This window comes from Cibotium barometz, chromosome 34 (assembly GCF_041138505.1).
Source record: "Cibotium barometz isolate CiBa-2024 chromosome 34, ASM4113850v1, whole genome shotgun sequence".
NCBI classification, from domain to species: Eukaryota; Viridiplantae; Streptophyta; class Polypodiopsida; order Cyatheales; family Cibotiaceae; genus Cibotium; species Cibotium barometz.
The window spans coordinates 42,255,305-42,275,566 of NC_141079.1; the positions used below are offsets into that span (position 1 = coordinate 42,255,305).

At 47.8% G+C, this 20,262-nt stretch overlaps 1 protein-coding gene across 4 annotated transcripts in view; it reads left to right on the forward strand.

The window, feature by feature from the left end:
* Window positions 1–590: 590 nt before the first annotated feature.
* Window positions 591–20,262, forward strand: part of LOC147619041 (protein translocase subunit) — a 52,413-nt gene continuing 32,741 nt past the window's right edge. For 2 of the 4 annotated variants that reach the window (XM_086774257.1, XM_086774256.1), the window contains exons 1-3: window positions 591–871; window positions 19,456–19,577; window positions 19,726–19,929. In XM_086774257.1, the coding sequence (XP_086630383.1) occupies window positions 673–871; window positions 19,456–19,577; window positions 19,726–19,908 (504 nt within the window). In that variant the 5' untranslated portion in view covers window positions 591–672 and the 3' untranslated portion in view covers window positions 19,909–19,929. Of the gene's footprint in view, window positions 872–19,455; window positions 19,578–19,725; window positions 20,255–20,262 lie in introns of those variants that run through there. The other 2 variants (XM_086774255.1, XM_086774254.1) reach the window with 2 other exon arrangements.

Genomic DNA, 20,262 nt, shown 5'->3' on the forward strand with positions numbered 1-20,262 from the left:
TTAAGAGATGGTCATATGTGCAAAAGTCGTCGTTTTAAAAGTTTTTTCACGTTAATTTTTTTTTCAAGATAAGAGAATATGATTTTCGGGATAAGATTTTTTATTTTAAGCAATGCAATCCCTTAAATCACAATGTGATTTTAGGGACTTTTTATCGACATGAATTCCTCTAGTTTTTCATGGCCATGAAAAACCAGTAATTGGCTTTGATTTGATTTTTGAAGGTCCAAATCTTGTTTTTACTTGCTCTCATAAGGTGCAGTTTGAGTCTATTGACCATAGCTAAGGCAATAAAATCTTTAGCAAAGCTCAAACAATAATATTTTTTTATGTTTTTATGATTTAAAAAAAACAAAAAACACAATACTTTGTTTTTTCACAAACCAGTAAGTTTTGAACCCAGCACCTCCTGCATGGGACTTCAACCAGTAGGTTTTGAACCCAACACCTCATGCATGGGGCTGTGTCTCCATTGGTAGAGTTTCCACTATTTTTGTTGAAGTCCGTGTCAATATATAGATATTGACAAGGACTTAAAAAAAAAATAGTGGAGGACTTATGTTATATCTTATGTTGTCACTACCTCACTACCTACGCATATGTATTCACAAGGACGTTAAGGAATACACACACCCTTTAGAAGCTATTTATTTCAAAGTTCTGTGCGATAGAATGGCCAGAAGCTTGCTGCAGAGCCTTCTCCGGCCGTCCTCTGCAAAGTTTTCTTCAGCCTCTCGCAGCGTGTTGTCCCCAACTACACCCAGTTTCCACCTCGCCAAGGACCCGGATGCGCCTCTCTGCCTTCACAAGCAGCCATGGATGCTCAGTACTGTTCAGCATTACGCCAAAAGGCGCAGCAAGTTTGCCAAGGGTCAGTGCATTTTACCAATCAAGTCCATAATTTTATGTCTTCAATGGATATAGTAATGTAGGGAGAAAGTTGGGGTTGTGCGACTCATCGTATCACCAAATCCTCTGAACTTTTGGGAAAATGACACAGACTTCTTTGTCACTTCGCAAGCTTAATTCAAGTAGGCAGCCTACAGATCCTTTTCCTGTTTTGTGCTCTTTTTGTGTGTGTGTGTGTGTGTGTGTGTGTGTGTGTATGTGTGTTTTTTCTTTTTTTGGCAAGGAGTACAACACACACTTTATTTTCACCCCTTTGTGGAGTGAGGCCAGAATCGAACCTGCGTTCGGGAGGCAAATTAGTTGAAAGAACCATGGGTTCTGCAGAAAGTCTTTCAAATGTTTTGTGGGTCCAAATAAAGAGGAACTTCCTTTCATCCCTCATTGCACCCTGACATTGGTATCACCTGGAATGACGCCGAGGGCAAGCTGGGGCTAGATGTCACATCTGTCTACAAATGAAGCATTGGCCTGGAAGGCCCGAATACTCCACTCGTTGAAGGATCGGTTCGCCTCACAGGCATGGAATAGATATAACATGAGGCACAAACGGCGAGGCTACACAGATGCGAAGGGATGGAATCCCGGCTGCCCGTGCGAGAGCTGGGGCATTAGTGGGGGGGGGGGGGGGGTTCCATCACTCTCCTAATGGCACCATTGATCACTGGGAGAAGAGGAAGTTATTCCTTCCTAAGGCTTGGGAAGTAGACTGTCATTGGGAAGCCCGTCATGCCAGCAAGTGGTCAGACGCAGGGCCGAAGCCATGTTGCCACCATGCAAAGAAGGCCTAGGCCGTGCGCAGTGCAATGGGCCTCAACTGCATGACTCGGTCTGACGCCGATGGAGAGTCGAACTCAACCTGATAGTAGCCACGTCCTAGCGGATGAATGTGTGTAATCTTTGCTAGCCCACCAATGAGGCTGGCCTACAAAAGATCCCTGAGCTGTTTGCGTGCTAGGCAGCTACTGACAATCTTGCATACCAGTGCGGATGCCTCCAGTGATGCAACCGTCGTAGTGAGAACTTAGAAATTGAAGATCCGCTTTCGAAAAGGATAAGCAAGTAATGGTTGCCTTGACGAGGGAACGAGGGAGAGGCTACAAGGAGGGAAGGAAGGCAGGGGGGAGGGGGGGTGGCAAGATTGCAAAGGAGGGGAAGGTGGGATGAGGAGAACAAAGGGAAGGGGAAATAAGGCGGGGAGGGCGTAGGCAGAGGAGGGGGGGGGGGACGGTTGGCTTAGACGGAGGGAAGGGGAGGAAAGCGAAGAGGAGAAGGGGGGGGGGCGAGAATGGGCGGGCGGGGGAGGAGGGGCTTGCAAGATAGGGGTGTAGGCATAGAAGGCGGCGGGGGAGCGCTAGGTGCAGAGGGCAAGGGCGCAAGTGGGCAACAAACGCAGAGTGGGAGGGAGCTTGAGGCTTTTGCTACACAAACAGTTACAAATTTTTTACTTGCTTTCATAATTAAGCATTAAAGCTTACCAATTGCAAGTAGAGTCCATGACAGCATAAGTCGTCGTGATGGAAGCGATTGGAGTGTTCAAATCTTTAATCTATCGGGATTCTTCGTGACAAAATTCTTAAAGAGGATGAAGGGAACCTTGGGAAAGCTTCTCCTGTGGTTCAACTTGAGAAAGGAATGTTGAAATCAGGGTTTTTAGCCAAAAGACCAGAAATTACAGCAAATATAAGAGTTGTTTTGCTAAATTTCAGTCATTGGGAGTGTGTAGGAGAGTGAATACCACCTGGAAACACTCTTGGAAGCTAGGAAAACACACTAGCAACCTTGCATATGGAATTGGGAAGCAGAAAGTGTAGAAAATACAGCCAAAGAGGTTCATGAAGGGGGGTGTCTACTTCTAGAAAGAGAGGGAAGAGAGATGAGATGTCCATCTTGGGTGTTAGGTAGAGAGGACAAGTGACTTGTGGTGCAAGCTGGGATGGACACATGGCTGGTTGCTCTCCTTGTACAAAGGGGATAAGGTCTGGGTAGTGGGCATTGAGTTTTGTCCACCTCGGGACATCAGTGTGTGAACACAGGGTTGGTCATAATTTATATGTGAGTTTTGGTCACCAAAACTTAATAAAGTGAGTACACACTCACTTATAAATTAGTGCTAGTTTCTAAGGCTAGGTTCTGACAATTACTTACTACCTGTCACATGCCACATAACCATGTCAATAGATAGTTTCACATGCATGGTTAACGGGCCTTACCCGGAACTACACATTGGTCAAGCAAGCATGAAAACAGCATGGAAATTCAATTGCATACAAGCACATAAAGATGCTATGTAATGCAACATTGGTATGGGCAATCCCCATTCATGAGACTATACTAAAATAGGCATGTTCTAGGCAAGTACGCGCGGTAACAGACCCAATGGAACACAAATCCTTCGAGCATTTCCGGGCATGTATTCACAGGCACTAGTCTCAACGGAAAGCCAAGTCCATAGTATCACATGACTGGCATCAATCCGTGGCATATGCAATTGGCGGGGGAGGCGCGAATGAGCACAGGCGGAGGGGCTGGCGTGAATGAGCAGGGGGGCCGCTAATGAGCAGAGGCGGGTGTGCGAGCAGGCTGCAGCGCGAGCAGGGGGGGAGCGGAAGCTTCAGCGAGCGAGTATCTCAGCGAAATCCTCGATCCGCCACCAAATTCTTCTTGCCTGGGATATGCAAAATCTGAAAATTGTCTCTCTTGGTTTAGGATAGCTCCTTTGCAATTTCTAGATGCATCACATTCCATACTGAATGGCTTTTACAAATCCGGAATGATCAACACTGGACCATGTGTAGTTGTATCTTTCAATTTGAGGAATGCATCTCTCTCTAATTTAGTCCATTTGAATGTAGCCTCCTTTGTCAAGTCATGCAAAGGAGAAGCAATCCATACAATAGTAAGAGCATAATCCAAGAAAACTACTGATCTCATGTATCGATCTCAATTCAGGCTAATTCTGAATTGCATCAATCTTTGTAGGATCCATCCGCACTCCGTCTTTGGACACAATCTGCCCAAAATAGTGTATCTGTGACATTAAGAACTCACTCTTCTTTGCATTTATGAAGAGTTTATGCTTACGGAGTTCTTAAAAAACAAGAGCTAAATGAGCTCTATGCTCTTCTTCGGTCTTTGAGAAGACTAGGATGTCATCAAAGAAGACACCTGTAAATTTCCTGTACCCACTGAACATGCGATCCAACATTCTATTGAATATAGCCAGGACATTCGGAAGAACAAAAGGCATAACAAGCTACTCATAAAGCCCAAATGGTGTCCTGAAAGTAGTTTTATGTACATCCTCAAGCACCACACACCCACTCTTGAGCAATTTGGCCAAAGCATACTCACACGATAGGCTGGCCTATTAGGTGGTGAGCTACCCGGCACAAGATCAATGCGATGATCTTTCGGTCATATGGGTGGCAACTCATTTGGTAACTCATCAGCAAAACAATCATCGTATTCTTGCAAGAGTTTTAGCCTATCATTACTAAGAGTGTTTACATGCACATAAGTTTCTTTAACATGATCCCGTACAAAAATCAAGTACACAAAAACACCCTTTTTCATTACTTTCTTAATTTGTACATGAGATACAAAGGGAATAGTATCACCCTCTTCACCAGCATCGATCACATGCTCTCAGTCTTTATGCATGAAGGTAATCTTGTTGGTCTTGTAAGCCTTGTGCGGATCAATGTGCGTGTGCCAAGGCTTTCTAAGCAACTCACTCTTCTTTGCATTTATGAAGAGTTTATGCTTACGGAGTTCTTAAAAAACAAGAGCTAAATGAGCTCTATGCTCTTCTTCGGTCTTTGAGAAGACTAGGATGTCATGAAAGAAGACACCTGTAAATTTCCTGTACCCACTGAACATGCGATCCAACATTCTATTGAATATAGCCAGGACATTCGGAAGAACAAAAGGCATAACAAGCTACTCATAAAGCCCAAATGGTATCCTGAAAGTAGTTTTATGTACATCCTCAAGCACCACACACCCACTCTTGAGCAATTTGGCCAAAGCATACTCACACGATAGGCTGGCCTATTAGGTGGTGAGCTACCCGGCACAAGATCAATGCGATGATCTTTCGGTCATATGGGTGGCAACTCATTTGGTAACTCATCAGCAAAACAATCATCGTATTCTTGCAAGAGTTTTAGCCTATCATTATTAAGAGTGTTTACATGCACATAAGTTTCTTTAACATGACCCCGTACAAAAATCAAGTACACAAAAACACCCTTTTTCATTACTTTCTTAATTTGTACATGAGATACAAAGGGAATAGTATCACCCTCTTCACCAGCATCGATCACATGCTCTCAGTCTTTATGCATGAAGGTAATCTTGTTGGTCTTGTAAGCCTTGTGCGGATCAATGTGCGTGTGCCAAGGCTTTCTAAGCAATACATCACAACCATTCAAAGGCACTACAAGAAAGTTTTCATGATCTACATATCCTTGAATGTGTATGCGACTTGCCAATAATTGGCATAACTTGCACTTCTCTACCAACAAAGGCAGTCCCTGCTTCAATTTGAGGACTCATGTTTCCCACTTCAATACCCAAAGCAGCTGCCAACTATGTAGAAATGAATTTCTCAGTTGCGCAATCATTAAACATAAACAAAGCAGGTCTATTCTTAAGTTGTCCCCAAGCTTTATATACAACCCCGTCTTTGCTTTCATGTGAAGTGTTGCCCTGCACATCCGGAACCATGCACATTGGGCTTTGATGCATTCGCATTATCATGCTTTTCTTGTTTGGGCATGCATTTGCAATATGCTCAGTGCTACCACAAGTAAAGCATTTCCCCTCTCATATACTACTTTTTCTGCTCCCCATTGAGACCATAGTCTTTCACTTGGAAGGGACGCTTCTGTCAGAATACGCAGCGGAGATGATGACTGGATCTGGGAACACGAGCAAAACGCAGTGCAGAAAATCACAGCACAAGAGAGAGAGAGATAGAGGCGTGTAACTCTGCTCTATATACACAAGAAGATCCCAAGAATGATACAAAATGGAATGGGGGCCATGGGGCCATTTTATATGGCCCCAAATACCCAGTCGACCTGTGCTAAGGGCAGCTGACTGGCCCTGAACCTCCATGACCAGCAAACACACTCAGTCGGCCAGCTGTCCTGAGTTGGCCTGAACAGATATGAGGGATTCCTGGCCACTGCAATGGCACTCTGACTGTCACTGTAAATGGTAGTAGACTCCTCTACTAATACATCCATATCAGTCAATAACCTGCGTAGCCAAATGCACTCCACTGTAGTAGTGTATGCGGCTCTGTATTCTGCCTCACAAGATGAACTGGCAACTGTGGTTTGTTTCTTGCTTAACCATGAAATGCATGAAGAGCCAAGAAAGAAACAAAACCCACTCGTGGAACGGCGAGAGTCAAAATCACCTGCCCAATCTGAATCACTGTAAGCATGTAGAGGCATAGACCCCCCTGTGGCATACCATAGGCCAAAGGTCTTGGTGCCCTGCAAGTAACGGAATACACGCTTGACAGCCTGCCAATGTGACATATGTGGGCTGTGCATGAATCTGCTGAGCTGAGAGACTGCAAACTGAATATCTGGCCTCGTATTACACAAGTATATGAGGCAGCCCACAGCCTGTGCATAGGTGGTAACATCAAAAGAATCACTGTCATCATGGATGGACAGTTTCAGCCCCGTTTCCATAGGAGTGCTCATGGGCTTGCAATCCTGAAATTTAAACTTTCTCAGAAGTGTATCCACATACTGAGATTGCATCATACCAATACCCCTATCATTCTGCACAAACTGGATGCCCAAATAGTAATGTAAAGGCCCCAAATCAGACATGTCAAATGTCTGTTGCAATACCCTCTTGAAAGCTGCAATTTCATCGTCATGTGATCCCATAAGCAAGAGATCATCCACATATAGACTGATGATCAGCAGATATGTCAATGTTTTTTTAACATACAAAGTGGCTTCGGATGGACTATTCACAAAGCCCTGGTCAAGTAGGAAGGCATCTATCTTTGCATACCAAGCTCGAGGAGCTTGTTTCAAACCATACAAGGCCTTTTTCAACCTGCATACTTTGCCTTCATGACCATGTGCTGCAAAACCATGGGGTTGCTGTACATAAACTTCCTCCTCGAGGTCCCCATGCAAGAATGCAGTCTTGATGTCGAGTTGGTGAACAACCCAACCATGATGTGCACCCAATGCGGTTACACAACGAAGTGTTGTCATACGGGATGTAGGAGCAAAAGTCTCCTCATAATCAATGCCCTTTTTCTGAGCATAGCCCTTAGCTACGAGACGGGCTTTGTACCTGTCAATAGAGCCATCTGCGTGTCTCTTGATCTTGAAGACCCATTTGGTACCAATTGCTCTTTTGCCTTTGGGCAAATCAACTAAATCCCATGTGTGATTCTTTTCAATAGAATCAAACTCAGCCTGCATGGCTGTTTTCCAATGCACATTTTCACATGCATCCTCATAACTATCAGGCTCATCATCATCCTGTAAACTGGCTGCCATAACCATGTCAATGTCAATAACATCTGCATGCTCAAATGACCTTGTCTCTCTACGAGTGCGGCCAACAAGAGGTGCCTCAAGATGGCTGTCCTGCAAGGTACGAAGATACCATCTCGGTATCGGCCTTGCCCCCTGTGTTGCAACGGGTTCTTGAGGTACCATGTGCTGAATATTCGGTTCAGCTCTTGGCTGATTTTCAGCATGCATAGGTGGACCAACCGGCTGAATTTCAGCATCATGTACTTGTTGCCCATCTGTGGAATAGAAATCCATAGGCAGTAGGTTTTCAAAGACATCATTTGTAGCCTGAAAAGCATCAAAATCAGCAATGGATAATTCTGATTTTTCATCAAAAATCACATCCCTGCTGACAAACAACTTCTTGGAGGAGGGGTCGTACAACCGGTAACCTTTGCTTTCACGGCTGTACCCCACAAACAAGCATTTAGTGGCCTTGTCATCTAGTTTCCTTCGCAACTCTTGCGGTACGTGGGCATATGCAACACACCCAAAAGTACGGAAATGTGACACTGTAGGCTTGCGATCATACCAAGCCTCAAAAGGTGTCAATGTCTTCAGTGCCTTGGTAGGGCATCTGTTCAAGACATGACAAGCACACATGATGGCCTCCATCCAAAACACATGTGGTAGCTTCTTGCCCTTAAGCATGCAACGGGCCATCTCCATAAGTGACCTGTTCTTTCTTTCCGCTACCCCATTCTGCTGAGGGGTGTACCTTGTAGTGTACTGATGCTGAATACCTTTTCCAACGAGGTAAGAATTCAGCCGGGAAGACATGTACTCCCCCCCTCTGTCTGACCGTAGGGTCTTGACTCTACAACTAGAGTCAGTCTCTGTAAGTGCAACAAAAGCCAGAAATGCATCATAGACCTCTGACTTTCTAGTCAAAGGGTACACCCAACACATCCGAGTGAAATCATCAATGAATGTGGCAAAGTAGAAGTAGCCACCCAATGATTTGGTCTGCATCGGACCACACAAGTCACTGTGTATGAGCTGCAATTTCTGTGTTGCCCTCAAAGCTTGATCACGGGGAAAAGAGAAGCGATGCATTTTGCCCAAAATACATCCCTCGCATATGTGATCCAATGGTTTCTCCAATAGAGGTAAATCTCTGACCATAGAATGTCTCTGAAGCAACAATAAGCTGCCATAATTGACATGCCCCATGCGTGCATGCCACAACTCCGCATCTACCATAGATGGAGTACGATCAGTGAGTACATAAGCGGACTGATCTATAGGCTGAAATGTATCAAGCTGATACAACCCATGGCTCAATGTGCCAGTAAGCAGTAGACCTTCCGTCCCCTTGCTTCTGACAATACATCTATCGTCATCAAAACTGACATGCAAGCCACACTGTGCCATAGAAGAAATGGAGAGCAAGTTCTTCTTGATGCCTGGCACAAATAAGGCATCCTGTAGGCGAAGAATGGAGCCATCAATGGCTGTCAACTGGATCTCTCCTATGCCACGAACTGGGTAGGATGCATTGTTGGCACACTGAACTGACTTGCCAACAGGGGCAGGGCTTACATTACAAAACAACTCTCTGCGAGATGTGATATGCTTTGAAGCACCACTGTCAAAGTACCATGTACGAGCATGATCTGTCATACTGAGAGCATGTAAAGAGGGTGCATAACTGCAAGTATAGAAGCAATAATCCCTGTCTACTGCATAGGAAGCAGTCTCAGTGGATGCTACGGAATGAGAGGCATCTGTGGCAGACATCCCTGACTCCTTGTCCTTCTTCTCCTTCTCTTTGGCAATCCTCTTCCTGCAATCTATGATATAATGGCCTGGCTTCTTGCAATAGTGACACTTGCCCTTCTTCTTGGGCTGTCCATCAGACCCTTTAGTGTCCTGTGAGGAGCCACCACCACCTGTACCTTTTGACTTGGGCTGAAACTTGCCCTTGCCTTTATGATCAGCAGCATAAGCTTTATCGGCAGCTGCCTGATCCACCCCCAAGTTCTTCCTCGTTTGCTCTTCCTGCAACAACAACCCAACCAAGTCTTGGAACGTCAACGGTTCCCGGGCATGTCGCATGGAAAGAGAAAGAGAAGTATGAAAAGAGAGGTAGGATGGTGGCAAAGAATCCATAGTCCTTGAGACTATCTGTGCATCTGACATAATCTCATCTACATTGATGAGTTGCTCACGCAAATCCTGTATTTTGTTCACATGTGAACTCATTTCCTCTCCTTCATGCATCTTGACATTCTCCAATTCCTTCTTTAAGAAGGATATACGAGCCTCATTCCTGGCTGCATACATATGTTCCAATGTCGTCCACGCTATCCTCGATGTACCCGCAGACCGGATATGAGGAATAATGGAACGTTGGACCGACAAAGCAATCAATGAGAGTGCCTGTGCATCCCTCGAATCCCAAGCCTTTTGGGCGTTTGTCCTTTGAACTGGGGCTACCTGCACCTGTACTCCTCTCCCACGAGCACCCCCCTGCGGAGGAGTCTCTGGGGCAATAGGAACTGGACGTGCCTCGTCCCCACTGACATAATCCCAAAGATTCTTGGCGACCAACACATTCTTCAGCATGAAACTCCACAAGGAATAGTTTGTCCCATCAAGCTTGTCCTCTTTGGACACAAAAGTGAACACATCATTCCCTGGAGCAGCCATTGTATGCAGAACAAATGCCTGCAAATGCCCAAATGTGTACAAACTCTGCTGGCAGACTTCCAAGCAGAAAAAAATACTCTACAAGAGTATCAACCTGTGTGCAAAGAACAAAAACCCCAAAAATTGCCTGCAAGCTGTGTCCTTTGAATGTGCTTTCAATGCACCAACTGACCAACCTTGCAGCAAGTAAACCCTGGAAATGCCCAAAAAAATGCTGCACCCAACTGCTTTGCAAATACCTGCACCCAAATGTTCTGCCAATGCCTGCAGAGACAATCTACAGAAGGAAAACCCAAACTGAAGATTCACTTACAGGTACATATGCAGGTGCTGATGACAGACAGCTGGCTTGGCTGAACGTCGAGCTGAGCTGTAGCAGCTGGAGCTGGAGCAGTTGTACGGCGCAAAGCTGCAGGAGGGCAGCGTAGAGTATGCAGGAGGGCGGCGACTGTACGGCGCCTGGAGACAGCAACAGGCGGTGGCCTGGTCTGCTGAGTTGCTGGCGGCGGCTACTTCTGGTCAAGGACAGAGCTGTAGCAACAGTACGGGCTGCTGTCAGGCAGTACGGGCAGACACAGCAGCAGTACGGGCAGCTCTCTCTGATGGCGGGCTGCAGCAGCAACTGACGACGGGTACTCTCCAGGCTCTGATACCAAATGAAGGTCCGGGAAAGGATTAGGGTTAGCACACAGTAGAGCAAACACACACACACAGTGAGAGAGAGAGTGAGTCGTGCAGCTCCTATGATTCTATACTAAAAATGAGGTACAATCCCACCACATAAAGGTGACCCTAAAAGATAAGGGTTCACATGGGCCGGCCATAAGTGTGCCGGGTGGACCAAATAACTAATAAACTGAACTAGAGTGAACTGGGGGAAAAAACCTCCACTAACTGAAGTAAAAAGTGCCCCAGTGGTCCTAGACTGATCACTAGCACTCCCGTGGGTGCATACAGACGTGTAAAACCCAACAGTTGGGTTCTTGAAGGTATAGTCGGCCAGCACGAAGGCCCTCCTGCTAACACTTGGAAGCCACCCAAGCCATAGAAAAAATAAGGGAAAAATGGGGGGAAAATACGGAGAGTGGGGAAAAATGAGAAAACACCTCATAAGGGCGGGCACACCCACAACAAAGGCCCTGGTGTATAACAATAGACAGGAGATGCTTCTAACACCCCCTCTCAGCTCCTGGCCCTGAAAACCAACCACAGGGAGCTGGGGTGCCGCGTGAGCAAATCCTGCAATAGCGACTTCGTGAGAGGGCCATCGTACTGTCTGTCGAACAGAACTCTAGCAAGATGTCTATGTCTGTCGAAGTGTCTCTGGATGACCATGGGTTCCTCCAGTGAAAGCCCAATCTTGCAATGCAACCTCTGTAACCTCACCACCTCACGAGCAGCATCACAAGCAGCCTGGTACTTTGCCTCTGTCATCGACAAGGCAAAAGATGACTGCCTCTTACTGCTCCAAAAAACTGCTCCTGGGCCGGAAGTAGATCTCCTCGTGTCCGGATCTCCTCCCCAAACTGAGTCACTCCAACCGTGGAGTCGGACTCCATCCAACAATCCCCCTCCTGTGTACAAGAGTCCATGATCCTTCGCATGCCGTAGAAACCACAGGAAACGCAATCCTGCCTCCTAAAGAGTCATCCGCAACCATGAGCTCAACTGCCTCATCAGGAAGCTCCCGTCCAATCTGGTGTCCATCAACCAGATCAATGAACCATTCTGCTTCTGAGTCAAAGAGGCATCACACTGCTCACAAGGATCAACACCTGTTACGGTGCAAAACCAAGTCCTAGAAACCTGCTGAAGACCACGCAAGGCCTTCTGAAACCTGTCAACCACCCCCTCTCTGAATCCGGAACCACAAAGCCTGGAGAAACCACCTTTGCTACCTGCCTGGCTTTCCAAAAGGTCCCCATGGAAAGAATATCCTCATCTACAGGAGTTTCTTTGTCCCGAATACTACAAGACATCAGAGCATAAGTTACCTGTTCAGTTTCCTCTGACTGACGAACACAAGAACCACCAACATCAGTACTGGAAAGTTCCTGCCAACTGCTGCCATCTACTGGGCAAGCTATCCACCGTCTGGTCTCGTAAAGCTTGCACCTGCAGCGTATCCACACTTAAGTGGCCATTACCAGACTGCCACTCATCACAAACCTGAGGACCTGGGAGAGAGAGTGCTGAAAGCTTCTAAACTCCATTCTCCACTCCGCCTTCCCAAACTACGTGGCCTGTTGCTTTGTCTCGGAGAGCAACAAAGTGCTCATCAAACTCCACCCGTACGCCAGTCTTGCAAACTTGATGCACTGACAACAGATGAAAACCAAGTGACGGAACATACAACATCTGGGAGGAATGCTTCCCCCCTCTGCCATTAGGAACTATCTCCATCCTGCCCTCACTGTGAACTGGGATAGTGGATGTATCCCCAGTAAGAATGTGACCAGAAAACCTGCAAAGATCCTGTAAACCGGAACGGGAAGGAGTCATGTGCCTAGAAGCACCACTATCTAGAATCCACTCCCGAGTATCCGTCGGAGAGTCCTCCAATCTCCTCCCTACCTGAAGAAAATGAAACATTGGTGTCTATCACCTCCAGGTGCACAAAAGCCGGAGTCTTCATGATTGCTGCTGAGGAATCTTCACCCTTCTCGGTCTTCCGCTTGGGACACTGCCTCCAATAGTAGCCTCTCTCGCCACAATCATTACAGGTCCTCTCTGCCTTTAGTTTGCAGTCAGTAACGGACTTCTTCTCAGAAGACTTCTCCGACGAATCCTTCCCTTTGCCTGTGTTACGGCCCTTCGACCGCTGGCCTTTAGTTTCTCGCGGTCAGTAACGGACTTCTTCTCAGAAGACTTCTCCGACGAATCCTTCCCTTTGCCTGTGTTACGGCCTTTCGACCGCTAGCCAGTTAAGGCCTCCGAACCTCCACCCTGAGGAGGGTTCGTGAATCGTTCCTCCTGGTCCAAGACCATGGGCACAAGCTCCTCCCACGTGATGGTGCTGAGCCTTCCACTGGTAATCAAAGACGAGTAAAATGCAGAGTACTGAGAGGGCAAGTGTGACAGCAGCGTTATGGCCATGTCCTCTGACGATATCTCCTTCCTAGCTTGAAGAACTTCCTGCTGAAGAGCCTGCAGCTTGTTAATATGCTCCCGCATCGTCAACGACTTTGCAGGGCTCATAACCCGCATCTGTACTTCCAAGGAAATCCTCTTCATGGGCGATACCCTGTTGTAAGGAGAGGCCAAATGCTGCCATATACCTCTGGCCAGCGTCATATGCTTTACATGATTGATTACCAGCGGTGTGCAGTTGAGAAAGATAAACGAACGGACCCTGGCGTTGACACGATCCCACATCTGTGTCTGAGCCTCCCGGTCCTTTCGGATCGATGGTAACTCCCCTTCCTCTACTTCCGGCCGTGGAACACCAACAACGACGAAATCAGCGAGGTCGTAAGACTCTAGAACAGTTTCCATCATAACCTTCCATATGCCGTAGTTGTTCCCGTCCAACTGACGGTCCACCGGGAACGTGGGGAGTGTCGGGATCTTCACATGCCTCTCGGCCATCTGAAACAGATCTGACATTGCGGGGATGTACTCTGAAAAGGGTGGGTCGGTGGGAACAAAGAAGAACTAACACTTGCAAGTGGCTGTCCAGCAAATCAGCCCGCCGTCCTCTTGCTTCTCCTCTTCCCGAACAGTCCCAAACAGTCCACCAATCAGCAACACAACAGTCCCCCTCTTGCTCACACAAATCCCAAGAACTATCTAGAGCCTAGGCTCTGATACCATGTCAGAATACGCAGCGGAGAGTATTTATTTATTATCAATTTAGAGCATTTATCACATCATTTCTAGTCGTGTAGCAATTATGATGCAGTCGGCCAGCTCTGTAGCCAGCCGACCAACATCAAAGCCCATATAAATAGCTTAGCCTTGCATCACTCATTCCATCTCATAATTCATTGGAGTCAAGATGGCAAGATGTCCCAGTAGTTGGCCGACTGCATGTGTTCACATTCTGGAGCAGGCCGACTGCTGTGATTTGGCCGTGGACTTCTCAGATGCAGGCCGACACGTTTTCTGCTGGCCGACTGTTCACATATGCTGTTATGGGTTTTCTTGCCCTGTCGGCTGTCCTTGATGCAGGCCGACTGCATGTTTGGGGCCATATAAAATGGCCCCATTGCCCCCGTGCCATTGTATCAGTTTTCGGGATTTTCTTTGTATATATAGAGCAGATTTACACGCCTCTCTCTCTCTCTCTCTCTCTCTCTCTCTCTCTCTCCATTGCTGTATTTTTTCTGCACTTGCCCTTGTGTTCTCAGATTTTGTCTTCATCTCCGCTGCATATTCTGACAGGGCGATCCCGTCGTCTCTGTCAACATCTGAATCACCTCCTCCTGGTGGTTCACTTGTGCTGCCAATTCTTCAATCTTGTTGTTATTGCCCTGTATCTACTTGGGGAGGCCTTCCAACTGTTTTTCATGTTGGTTCAGGACCCTGTCCAGCACCTTCTTCTGTTCGCCCAACAACTTCTTGGTGTTGTCCTCCACTGTCTTGATGTATCCCTCTAGCTCCTGTAGATTTATTGTGGCTATTTTCCCCCTAGTTGCTGCCTTGGGGGCCTGAGCAAGGGTGGGTCGGTGTGTGGTTGGTTTGGTGGGTGGGAACGGAGAAGCGGACAGCCTACGCACAGAGCAGAACAGAACAGTGCACAGCAGAAAAGGGGAGGTGTGGATGCTGTGCAGAGCAGCCTGTGCTGAACAGAGCAGTGCACAGCAGCAAAAGGGGAGGTGTGGCGGTCGCGCAGAGCAGCCTGTGCCGAACAGGGCAGCATGGCGGATGGGGTGTGCACAGCAGCGCAGCACAGGAAAAAGGGGGGGCGGATGGTGCGTGCACAGCAGCGCAGCAAGGGCCACCAGCGCGCAGCTCGAAGAGAGGGGGACGCGAAGGTGCTCACGCCATGGAGAGAAAGAAAGAAGAAAGAAAGCTGTATTAACGTCTACTAGAGGCCGAACTCAACCTATGAGACAAATCAATGTACAACTGTCAATGTCTTCTGGATGTCCAGAAAAGAAAGAAAGAAAGATTGTATTAACGTCTCTCTCAGGCCAAAGAGAACTGGCCTATGAGACAAAACCATGTACAATGTATGTGGTCTCTGTGAGTATCAGATGGTGCTCAATACACAATACAACTGGAAGAAAACTGAAAGAAAACTGCTACTGTGAGGTCAGGATGTATGTACATATATAAGGATGGAGCACTACTGGGGTAAATGCACAACTATATGCCAGGGTGATACAACGATGCTCAATGCAGGCATGCTCCTAGTTAGCTCCATCTTGTGGTGAGGGGGGGGGGTGTAATATGCCATACATGTCAGCGCCAGTTGTAATGATATGCAAGCTGGCCGCCAGATCAATGGGTCCCGGCTGTCCTCTCTCCTGTAGTCGCCTCTGGTGTCGTGCCCGAATGTCCCTGGTCATATGTCGATGTTTGTGGGAAGGTGGTATCCGGGCACTTGTGGACGTTGCAATGCTCGAACCTCCTCTGCTCTCCTCAAAGTGACCCCTCGGCCCATAGCTGTGGGATTTGGCATGGCTGTCCTTTGGAAGAAATCGGTTAGCTGAGTCTGTCGGATCTGGGCTCTCCTCTCTCTTGACTGGAGTAACTGCTCTCTGTGTCGGTATATCTCTAGTAAGAAGGGCCCAAGTACTCGTTGGTCTGATATCTGCAGGATGGATTGAAAAGATGTGTGTGCTCCTCTGAAGAGAGTAGGGTATGTGGCTCTGATCCCATCATAATATGGACATCTGCATACAAAGTGTGACTCGCTCTCCACATCCTCTCTGCATAATCTCTCCTCCCGCGGATGTGGGCTGCTCGTCCAGCCTCAATCTCCAGGGGGTGTGATGAAACGTAGAGCTGTCCAATCACTACTCTCAGAGCATGTGGAAGATATAGATCCATGTAGTGCAGTCTCTAAATGAAACCATCATAAGTCAGCATCAAGAAATGATCTCTGTAGTATGCCATCTTCGTACGGAGAGGCTGTGATGGTGTCACCCATGTGCGCATGATATGTCTCTGAATCAGCTCTTGCCTGAGGACTCTATTCCTCTTAGTGTGTGAGAGGGAGAGGTGTGGGGCATGTAGATCATACTGGGTAGGTGGTAATCGGTCCATATCATACCCAAAACTTTGGAGCCATTGGACTACCTGTGTATACCATGAGCGATTGTTCCCTGACTCTGCAAGCTCTACCTGGATGCCTCAAAAGCAATGTGCGGGAGTCGGTCCACTGGCATGTCACTGAGTTTGTGCAAGAAACATACTGTCTTAAAGAGTGCCTCCACTAGCATCGGTGGTGCAGCAAACTCTGCTCTCACAATGTCATGGGGAACGGATGGCTTGCTATGAACCATCTGAGATAGCAGTATGACCTGTGGGCGCTCTATCTGGCTCCATATGGAGGCTGCCAAGCCTGGTGTCCAAACTGGGGCTGCGTACATCAGGGCTGGGGTGACTAAAGTGTCAAAAAGCCACCCTTTTGTATGGGGCTCCTGGAAATGTGCCTGATGGCTCTGTCTCTCTAGCATATCCAAGGCTGCATAGGCTCGGGTGAGTCAATCATGGGCTGTCTGCGTCATAGAGAATCGCTCGGCTCTGCTGCTGAATGTAATCCCCAAATATACATAAGATGTAAAGACCTCTACTTGGCTGCCCTCAAACATAAAAACAGATCCCTCCTCATTGTTGGTGATGTATGGAAGATCATAACCTTGGTTTTCCCAAGGTTCATTGTGAGGCCTCTGTCTCTGCAGAAAAGCTCTAGAGCCCCTAGATGCTGCTGTAGTCCCTCCTGTGTCTCTGAAATCAGGATAATGTCATCAGCATATAGCATAATATGTACCTGTGTATCCGAGATCTGCCCGCCAACTCCACCTCCTCGCTGAATATAGTTTGCCACCTCATCGATGTACAGCCCGAAGAGGGTGGGAGATAGGGGGAATCCTTGCTTCACCCCAATGGTGCTAGCAAAGTCTGTAGACATACCTCCTGGGCATCTGACCCTGGCTGCCACACGCTCATAAAGAGCATAAATTCCCCACATCATCTCTGTAGGTACTCCCAGTGTCATGAGTCTCTGAAAGAGCCGCTCTCGAGGAACGGTATCGAATGCTATGCGGAAATCCACAAAGCAGTTATGTAAGCGCCTGCCCCAGCTGCTGGCCTGCTGAATCAGTATCCTGAGAGTGAAGACATGGTCAATGGTGGAGAAGCCTCGCCGAAAACCTGCTTGTCCAGGGGCTCGGAGACTGTGGGCCTCTATATAGTGACTAAGCTCTGCCTCCAATTCTGCCCCATATAATTTGGCCAATGCATGACCAACCATGATAGTCCTGTAGTTGGCTGGGTCCATACGGTCCCTAGCCTTATGTAAAGGCACTACAATATGCATAGTCCATGTCTCAGGCAAACCCTCTGCTAGAGCTCTATTAAAGAGCCAGGCAATGAAAGGTGACAGAGTCTCTGAATAAGGTGCTCTCCTTGGAGGCCTGTGTGATCCGCGGCTCTCCCATGTGCTATAATCTCCATATAGCTTTAGTGACCATCTCGCTGGTGAAGAAAGTAGGGGCTGTGCTCTGATGGCTGAGGGATAGGTGGCTGGGCTGGGATCTGGATAGTCTCTCCGCATAAGCATGCCATGTAGTAGGGTCCTCTATCGGTGTGGGTGGGGAAGGCTCCCTGAGCTGGCGCCAGGCCACGTCTGCATCCCGGCTCATCAGCAAGTGGTGGATGTCCCAATACTGTGCCGAGCGCCCCCCGGAGCCGTGCCCGGCCGGCCCCCGCGGAGCCGTGCCCGAACGCCCCCCGGCCGAAATCTCACACTGCCAGCTCTGGGTTCGGGCATTGAAGTCCCCCACGAGGAAGACTTCACCCTGCTGTGAGAAATGAATGATGTCCTCAGATAAGATCGAATAGGGTGACTGCTCCGTCAAGGAACTCTCCTCCACCGCCTCCTCATATCTGCTGTCCAACTCCTCCCCCATCTCACCAGCATCATCTGTGTCCTCCTCAGCCTCTCTGAGTCCTCTGTCTGGCAGGTGCGTATGTGGACCCCTTGGGTGGAAAATAGCATAATGCGAAGAAAGCCGCCCTCGTATCTGAGAGCTGTATCCGTATCCACATGTATCTAGCCTCCTCATCCACCTGCTCCACCCTCACCAAGTGCTGAAGCCACTCCTCACAAGTACTGCTACTCCTCCAGACCCCCTGGAAGTACCCTGTCGTCTAGCCGGCCGTCAATGAAGACCCGGCCATCTCTGTAGAAGGCCTTCTTCCCCTCCTTTCTTGCTTGAATCGCATGCAAGCTTTGCGGTGCTCCACTTGCATCTTCGTGAGATGCTCATCAATATATATGGGGCTGCCCGGTAGACTCCTCAAGTTGATCCTCTTCTTCATGAATGTTATCTTGTCCTCTTCATTGTGAAATTGGAGGACAAGAACCCTCCTGTTCTCCTCTTTCCCCACTCTCCAAGCCTTTGTGAAGTGCAATGGAGTGTCTTGGGAATACCCGAGTGTGGTACATAGAGCTTTACCTTCTTGCTCGGGTGTATCTTTGGATGCGGGTAGGCCGGATACTCGTACATTAAGCCGGCGGGCGTGTCTCATCTTCTCTTCTTCAAGTGTGGCATGTACTCGGTTGGGCTCCTCTCTATGATGCTCGTCCTTGACCTCCTTCTTGATGCTTTTCTTTGCCACCTCAACCCATCCATCTTTGGCCGCCTCTATGTGTGCCTCAAGGGATTGTGTAACCTCTTTGGTTATCTCCTCTTTGATGTTTGTCTTCTCTTCTTCGCGGATTTCGCCTTCTTCCTTTGCAAATTGCTCTTGGAGTGAGCTCACCTCTCCTTTGAGAAGCTGAATTTCAGCTTGTAAAGCCTCCTTTTCCTGTCTCCATATCTCTCTTGTTGGTTTTCACAGCTGTTTCCAGTGTATCCAGCCTGGAATTTTCCATTTTCTTAGTATCTCCCATAGTGGGGGGTGTTCCTGAGTGCTCAGGAGGGAAGATGGGGGTGGGAAAGGAGCTCTCTCAGGTGAAAAGAGCCATCAGTCTGCAGCGCTTCCCACAGTTAAGGGCGAGGCGGGTTAGCACAGAGGGCGGGGAGGTTGGTGCAGAGCCGGGGCGAGGGGGCAGCAAGCGGGGGGGAGAGAGAGAGAGAGAGAGAGAGAGAGAGATTATGGTAACAATACTTTTTCTTGTTTTCTCATTGTGTTGTTCTCCTTGTTGGAGATACAGACCCTTATGCATGGGTGAAGGTTGGAGAAAACGAGCCATGTCCATCATCCCAACCTAACAAAGGAAGTGTTAAAAATAGGAATCAGAAGAAGCGCATGGCTCAGAGGGATGCTTTTCGAAAGGTTAGCATATATGACATACAGTAATATTTGGTGTAAACAACAACGTTTATAGAAATTTGGCTATATTAATCTTGGAGTCTACATGATAGCAATTCTTTTGACAATCCCTGTTACTTACTGATGTGCAAGTTGTGTGACTAATCAACAGGAGCAGGTTCAGAAATGCATTCAGGCTTGCAGAGCAGCCAAAGCAAGGAAATTGGAAGCACAGAAGAAGCGCTGGAAAGAAGGGGCAGCACGAGCCCGAGCATGGGCAGAAAAGAAGCAAGCTGAAGCCAAGGAAGCTGAGGCCAACCTAGCTGAAGCTCAACTTGATATGTCAGCAGCCTGAAGTTAGCAGAGAGTTGTTTAGGTTGGCACCTACCCTTTGAACGATTGATTGCAGGGTTGCCATGCATCTCATCCCCCTTTACGCAGCTATTGGTGCTTGTTTTTCTGTGTTCTCTGGTGTATCGGGGGTGTCGGGGGTGGTGGGGGGCTCACATCACAAGCATAAAAGAATATAAGCTTTCTTTAATGAATAGCCTGAACTCAAGTAGTTTGGTTAGCATGCGTAAGTTTGATAACAATACAAAACGTGAGGGCTCACCAATGTTTTGTTTTTATTTCTTCTTGTGTTCCAGTTTTCCTCTTGCACAAGTGCACAGTTTCTTACTCGGATATAGAAATGGTTGATGTTTACATG